At 42.1% G+C, this 7,526-nt stretch overlaps 1 protein-coding gene across 1 annotated transcript in view; it reads left to right on the top strand.

The window, feature by feature from the left end:
* The first annotated feature begins 452 nt into the window (after positions 1-452).
* TMEM232 (transmembrane protein 232) overlaps positions 453-7,526 on the top strand; it is a 175,278-nt gene continuing 168,204 nt past the window's right edge. Inside the window, exon 1 of the mRNA XM_066612559.1 lies at positions 453-583. Coding sequence (XP_066468656.1) covers positions 453-583 — 131 coding nt within the window. The remainder of the gene's footprint in view (positions 584-7,526) is intronic.

The following is a 7,526-nucleotide window of genomic DNA, read 5'->3' as shown; positions in this document are numbered from 1 at the left end:
TAGTTATGCTGAAGTAGTCAGAGTAAGATCAATGGAATAAATGGGCGTAAATCCAATTTAACTGTGTTGTGGATTGTGGGGTAAATCAATAAGTAACTATATTGCAATTATACTTCAATTAGTTTATTATGATTTTATTTATAGCTTATTATTGTTATCCGTTATCATGATTTGACAGAAATCTGGTTTTTCCAGTGGAAACCATGGAGAGTGCATTCCCAAGGGCATTGTACAGGAGTTTCCATAATAAGATTGCAAAATGGCTGGGTTTTTTTCCTTACCCTGTGGCATTTTGCAGAAGCAGGTAGCAACAAGGCAGATCATATTTCACACTGCATGTTGACTGTAAATGGTAGTTTTTCCACTGAGGTTGAATTACTTAACATTGCATTTTTGTATGAAGGTAACCTTCTATAATCTGTTTTTTTTTTCTAGATTGATTTTAGAGCAAAATGCCCCTTATAAAAGTGCCAGTGATACACAGGTTTGGCATTGTATCAAGTGATGTACATCAAATACTTCAGCAGAGACTGTTGAAAAAATACCTGAAAGAATCTTCACTGAGGATCAAGAAAGTGCAGAGGTACCTTTAAATAATAGAACAGCCATGAAAGTATTATCATATGTGGACAAGGGTTTTCATAGTTTTTACAGGACTCTTTAACTTAATTTATGTCCTATACGAGCAACACCTGAAGTGAAGACTTTGCAAGAGTCTAAATGAGAGATCACCTCTCATTTAGGTGATCAGCTGAGTGTCACAAATGTGCTGTTAATCATGTTTGCAGCACCCAGAAAGTAAGCTCTAGCGGGAAGGCCTGTGCCACCCTGTCGACTCCACAGTCAGACCCCTGGCCACCACCGGAGACAAGAAAAGCACTGAGCGGTGTGAGGGCTTGGGAACGGCGGCGGCGGTGGTGGTGGGGAGAAAGATGGAGGTGTTTCTGGGCAGGGGTGGGCAGGGGAGGATGGAACAGAGATGAGACAGGCTGGGGAGGGGACAGGTGGAGGCCTCCTCCACTGAATTCAACCCCCTCCCAAGTTTAAAAGCCCAATACAGGGCTTCTTAAGTCTGCGCCAGCTAAATAGGTGGGGCTATTGTATATAGCTGAGGAGGCTGGGGGTTTACTTGGGGTAAATCTTACTCTGGGGAGACCTCCAGCCTGATCAAATCCAGCACAGCAGGAGCCGTTTGGCACCGGATAATGTTAGCTAATTAGGGGCCCAATCTTATCCAACTTTCTAGCATTGGTACAGCTACAATGCAGCCCTGAGGAAAGGGAACAAGCGTTCCTTTACTTTGTGGAGGCCTCTGTAACTAACCTTCCACCATGGGTATAGTGAACACACCATCGGCATGGCTATACCAGGGCAGGAAAGTTGGATAGGATTTGACCCTAGGATTCTTATTTCTTATTTATTTAGTATTTAGATTTACATATATCCTTTATCCTTTGGACTCAGAGCAACTCACAGTATGCTTTCAACATGTCAGTACTCCCATCCCCAAGGGGTTCGCACATCTAGTCCTAGATAAGATGCTTTGGGGGGCTCCCCAAGAGGGAGGACGTTATTAAGTCCCAGCTCCTGGAATGCTCCTCCTCTCCAGCAGCAGCACTAACTGCCAGTGGTAACTGCAGGGCTGGGTGGGGGCCAGAGCTTAGTCCTAGTGGCAACGGTATAGAATCAGGCATTAAGCTATTCTCAGTAGTGCACCTTCCCCACCCTGCACCTTGGGGCAAAGGTCTGTGATGGCGCCCCCGTGGGATACTGCTGCCCCCCCGCACAATTCCGCCTCCCACTTATCTGGAGCACATGGAACCTCACGTGGCTCCAGGACGCATCGGGGAAGCCTCCTGAAGCTTCCCCAGTGCTTTAAACTGTGCTTCCAGCAAATTATATTGCTGGCTGCCGTTACTTGTTTTTAACTATTGCTTAATTTTAACTTAACTGCTAACTATTGTACTTGTTTTAATGTATTTTATTATGTTACTTATGTATATTTTACTATGTATTCCTGGTGCAAGTGAACTGGGAAACCATAGTCAATCTTGGCTTCTCATCACATATATAGTCGGTCCTCATCTTACATGCACTTTACTTGCAGCAGTTCAACTACACATGCTTGGCAAAGAAAAAACAGAGAAAAATTCCAGAATTGTTGGTTCCAGACAATTCCACCTGCCATTTCACTTACTCAGTTTATTTCCCAGAGCAAATCTGATATGGGAGAATAAATCTGCTGTTTCCTCAGTTGGTTCCTGTATGCATCTTGTAGTTTTTAAAGAGATAGAACATTTTTTTTTTTTTATGTAAGGGATCTTAAAAGGTAATTTTGCATATACATGATTTTAGTTTTAGGCTCTGACTGTGGATTGTAACCCTTACATAGGATGTGGACCGACTATATACTTAATGCAATAAATGTATGTTTGATATTATTTTGTGTCATCAACAGAAGAGAAGACAGGCCCCTGCTTCAAGGGGATCATAGTTTAGAAATAAACACAAAAGAAACAATGGAAGAATGGAAGGGGAATATTACTGGTCCTGTGTCCCCCCCCAAAAAATAGTGTTTCATGTATGAATGAATATGATTATCTTGGAATCAGCACAGTGAATAACCATAAGAAGAGCAGTATTTTGTTCTCATTGTCTTCCTGTGTACTCACAGTTGGACTATTGGCTATTACTGTAACTTTCTTGATACTGTTGTATTTTTAGTAGTGCAGTAGTTGCTTTTATGCCTTTCAAATGTTTAAAGCACATAGTTGTCATTTTTTGTAAAGTCAGCAGTTCTGCTTTTCTTCATCTTGTTATAAGAAGTATTCTTTTTACCCTGTCAAAGCCACACTGTTTTGTCCCTAGATCCTTATATTTGTAAAAATTGCTTTTTCTACTAATGTTCACATTAAATATTCATTTAGATGAGCTGTGATACACCATATGAAGTATCCAATTAAACCTTCCAGCATCAACACATAAGGCTATGAATGACTTCTGCCTTTTCTAGAATACCTCATGGGTAGTAGTTTCTATCTGTGAAACAACTGATGGAAAGAGAGTTATTTGTAAAATGCATACTTAGGAATAGAAAAGATAATTAGAGAAGATGATTCTGTCTTGGAATTGTGCTATGACTTAGAAAAACATTGATTCCTCTTTTCTCGACTGGAAACCTGAAATGCCATAACTAATATAATAGTATGTTCTGTATTTAATGCATGTTCTGTATCTCAACCTTCTAAAAGGTGAATTGGAAAAATATTTTCTTGGGGATGTGAAACTGCCTTTGAAAGAAAAGTATGGACCTTGGCACATCAGAGAAAAAAGAGGGGGGAAGGGGCGGGTTAACTTCTCCCCCCCTTTAGGAATTCCTCCATTAAAAATCTTCCTTCATCTCAACAGTGCAATTGTAGGCATGTCTACTCAGAAGTAAGTTCCCTGGTGTTCAACTGTGCTTATTCAGCTACCTGTTCATAAACCAATCCCCTTACTCAGTGCTTTTTTTGTAAAAAATAGGTGCAGGAACTCACAACTATTTATTTATTTATTTATTTATTTATTTATTTATAAACCATTTTTTATACACGCACGTGCGCGCGCGCGCGCGCGCGCGCACACACACACACACACACACACACACACACACACACACACACACACACACACACACACGTCCATCCCGTGTGAGCTCCCTGATAGCAAAAGCACTCCTGCCACAGCTGGAGTGAAACACCCCATTTTTTTTAGGTGGGGAGGTGCTCCATTGGGCTATAGGAAACTCTCTCCATTGGGCTATAGGAAAGCCTATACAGTAGTTAAAGTGTTCAGAACAAATATATAAGGTCTTCAGCCCAGCTGGTGGCCATCAGTGCCTCAAGTGTTAGTTCCAAACACTTTGCGCCTAAGAGCTCTGGTGGCTCAATGGCTAAACTGAGCCCCCTGCTGGAGGCTGTGGGTTAAGTCCTACCTGGGACTTAAAAAAAAAAAAAGTTCAAAAAAGAGCCTGCCTGGGACTGAACTTTGAGGAGTTTTGCAGCCTCAACTGGCCCCCCTTTTGGCAACTAGCAACCAACCTTTATATTTTGCAGCCATGGAGTACCTTCCCACCTTAAAAAAAAAATATTATTCCTCACTGGGATTTGAACCCCTAACCTCTGGCTCCACAGACCTACAGTTTAGCCATTGAGCCACCAGAGCTCTTAGGCTTAAAGTGTTTGGAACTAATACTTGAGGCACTGATAGCCACCAGCTGGGCTGAAGACCTTATATATTAGTTCTGAACACTTTAACAATAGGCTTTCCTAAAACCCAATGGAGAGAGTGCTGGGCTGTGGATCACAAGGTTGGAGGTTTGAATCCCTCCCTATTGGGTGGTGCAGGCAGGGGAAAAAAGGTGGGGGCAAGGAGGAGGGAAAAAAGGGGGCGGGGCAGTGCAGGCAGGGGGGAAAAAGGTGGGGGCAGAGAGGAGGGGGGGAAAAGGAGGGGGGAAAAAAGAACGCTGTTCCGGTGCATTCCATTACAAAAAAAGCCCTGCCCTTACTTATTCTGAGGAAAGTGTGTATAGGATGCAACCCAAGTTAACTTCCTTGCAAGGAAAAGGATGAAAAGATGAGCATCTAGGAACAAAGGGCCTCAACATGGATATCAGCAAACACAGGACAAGGTTGAAATCAGACCAAGGGATATTCCTAAATTAATTCAAGAAAAAATTAGGTGAAGCATCAGCTACCTGTTCATAAACCAATCCCCTTGTTTATTGACTTATTGTAAGCCTAGAATCTTTGGACCTGAGCCATGCTTGTTTCAGACAGAAGCCTGGCTTTGTGATTTGTTTGGATCTGGCAAGTCTATAATATTGCCATTCAAGCTGTGTTTCTGGCACTGTGACCATCTACCCAACACTCCTGTTCCTCTCCTACATCTGAAGGCCTAGAAGAGAGTTAGGATTGGGTTACATTCATGCTTAATTGCCTATGCCTAATTGCATAGGCATGTTATTCTCCTTTCCTCAGTTCTGCAAAATAGTCCAACCAGGGGTTCAATAGAGGGAACATTCCATAGCAGTGGACGTTCTTGATGTTCTGCTCATGGAGGATGATCCTGAGGACAGATGCCCCCCTTGTCTTATTGATGGGCAAGACAACCTTTTTGCCAGTCTTACCTAGAGCTCATCTTGTGATGTAAAACTATAATCTGTGGCACCATTGTGTGGTTGACCAAACAGCAGCATTTTCTAGCTTAAATTGCAGGCTGAAGACATTAGTTATGTATATGCAGATGATTTAAAATTTAAATTAAAATGACTGCTTTATGTAGTTCTCAGCTTTTGAAGCTGTCTTATTATTATTCATTTTGATTCACTATATAGCTTAATTTCTGCTGCCAACTCATTGTGACTAACTTACCTACTGCTTATTATGTATAACGACTTCATATGCCATGTACAAACTCAAATTCGGGCATAGTATACTACAATCCATTCAACAGTCCTATTGAAATTGCAATCAAAGATTAAATTTAAGCAAAAGAAAAACCCCCACAAATTTTAAGGGATTAAAAAAAACTGACAGTCATTAAATATCAATATTTTTTAAAATGGCATCTGTAGCTGCATTGCAGAGACAAAGAAGTAAACACAAGAATATAGCTTCTAAGAGAACATTTAGACTGTACATCCTCAGTGTATCAAAGTGAAAAAGGAACCTTATTCTGAAGCTACTGGATTGCACTTTTCTATTTTAAATGATTATTTGCCTGGATTGTTAGGTTTTCCTTATTCAAGTTAAATCTATTACTTTTGAGGGTGAGATTCCATTCTAATTAAGCCTATTGTCTGCTTACTGAGAGATGAGACTGGGCTTTGATTCACTTGCACTATACCTGTGGGAAAGTATGGGCTTGGTCTGGGGAAGTTTGTGGGGAAACTAGTCACTCGCTGTCTTTGTGGCATCTTTACGTTGTACTGTTGGTAGAGGCATAAGGATGAAAACGTTATCTTGTTATGTTGTATTTTGATATTGTTATTACAATGTTATAATAATGCGTTAAATGTATATCATAATTAGATGTTCATTACCGTTATTTTTAAAATATTTGTTACTGCCTCAATTAGGTTTTGAATTGTTACTTGAAGTTGATTGTTTATTGAATTGTTGTTCATTGATCTACTGTGTGAATGTATATTTCTGTGTTAGTAGATTGATGGGCAACCCAATCCTACATAACTCACTACACAGCAGTGCAGTGGTTCTATCAGAGTGTCTGCTGTATCCTACAGAGGAGTTTTGGCTTCCACAGGCCCCCTCAGGGTAAGGGAATATTTGTTCCCTTACCCTGGACTAAGCCCATGGCAGTTTGCCAGGTCTACTCAGACTTGCACCAGCTATATCACTGGCGCAAGTCTGTGCGAACCCATGAAGGTAGATCATGCCCAGGAATGGGTTTTGGATTTGGTTGACACTGCTGCTGCTAAACCACTTCTTCCTGATTTGCTGTTCTCCCTGCCCCTGTTGCTGCCCCATCAAGCTCACCTCATTCTGCCCTCTCCCCACCTCCCTTCCACTCCTAGGTTTTCTCATTGATGTTGATGTGCATCCAGAAGCTGCTGGCCTGCGGAGCTGGCCACTTGTGGTGGTGGCCAGCTTGTGTGCTCTGGTGCATTGTGTTTTGTAACTGCTGGAAGGTCGTACTGTCACTGGAACACTAGTTGTGGCTGCACTAGTCGCTTTAGGATTGGGCCATCAAGCACTGTGGGTTTCCCTGTCAGGCTGATAATGTTGATAGAAAATATAATGGAACTGATGTACAGTTGGTGAAAATTCAATGTGAGGAAAACAATGCTTGGTCACAGTTTCACCAGATGTGGCCAAGATTCTTCTTAGAACCTAATCCTTTCCTCCCCCCTCTTACCCTTCCGTAAGCCTTTTGCTTGCCAATGGGTCTCCTTGGACCTGTGCTGGCTCTGTAGCTGGTGCAAACCCGGAAGAAGAAAGGATGGGCAGCCTTGAAAAGAAGGGGATAGCATTCAGCATGTGCCATTCCCACCAGATACACCCCACCCACTTCCTCCCTGTGTCCTGCTTCTCCCCCTTTCTGCCCACTCCCCACCCCACCACTACCTTACCTGGTCCACCAGGCATGGCAGAGTTCAGTGATGAAGTTGTGGCTGTGTTGCACCTTGTAGCAGTGTATGCAAAATGGCTGCTGACAGAATGCTCTGCACTCCACCGGCAGCCATTTTACAACAGTGGAAGTAACTTCTACTGTCCTAATGGGCTTCGCAGTATGGCCCAATCGCAGATAGGATTGGTCTGCTATTGTATGAACCATTGACACAATCCAGCAAAAAAGTAGTTAGTGACTAAATTCTATTGAAATCAATGCAGGGTGACCAGATAAAATGGAGAACAGAGTGCCTATACCTTTAACCATTGTATAAAAAGGGAATTTTGGCAGGTGCAGCTTTTTAAAAAGCTTCCATGTTGAGCTGTACCTACCAAAATTACCTCTTCTATGCAATG

This window comes from Tiliqua scincoides, chromosome 2, assembly GCF_035046505.1.
Source record: "Tiliqua scincoides isolate rTilSci1 chromosome 2, rTilSci1.hap2, whole genome shotgun sequence".
Taxonomy (NCBI): domain Eukaryota; kingdom Metazoa; phylum Chordata; class Lepidosauria; order Squamata; family Scincidae; genus Tiliqua; species Tiliqua scincoides.
The sequence above is the reverse complement of the archived record's forward strand: the minus strand, read 5'-3'. Positions and strand labels throughout refer to the sequence as shown.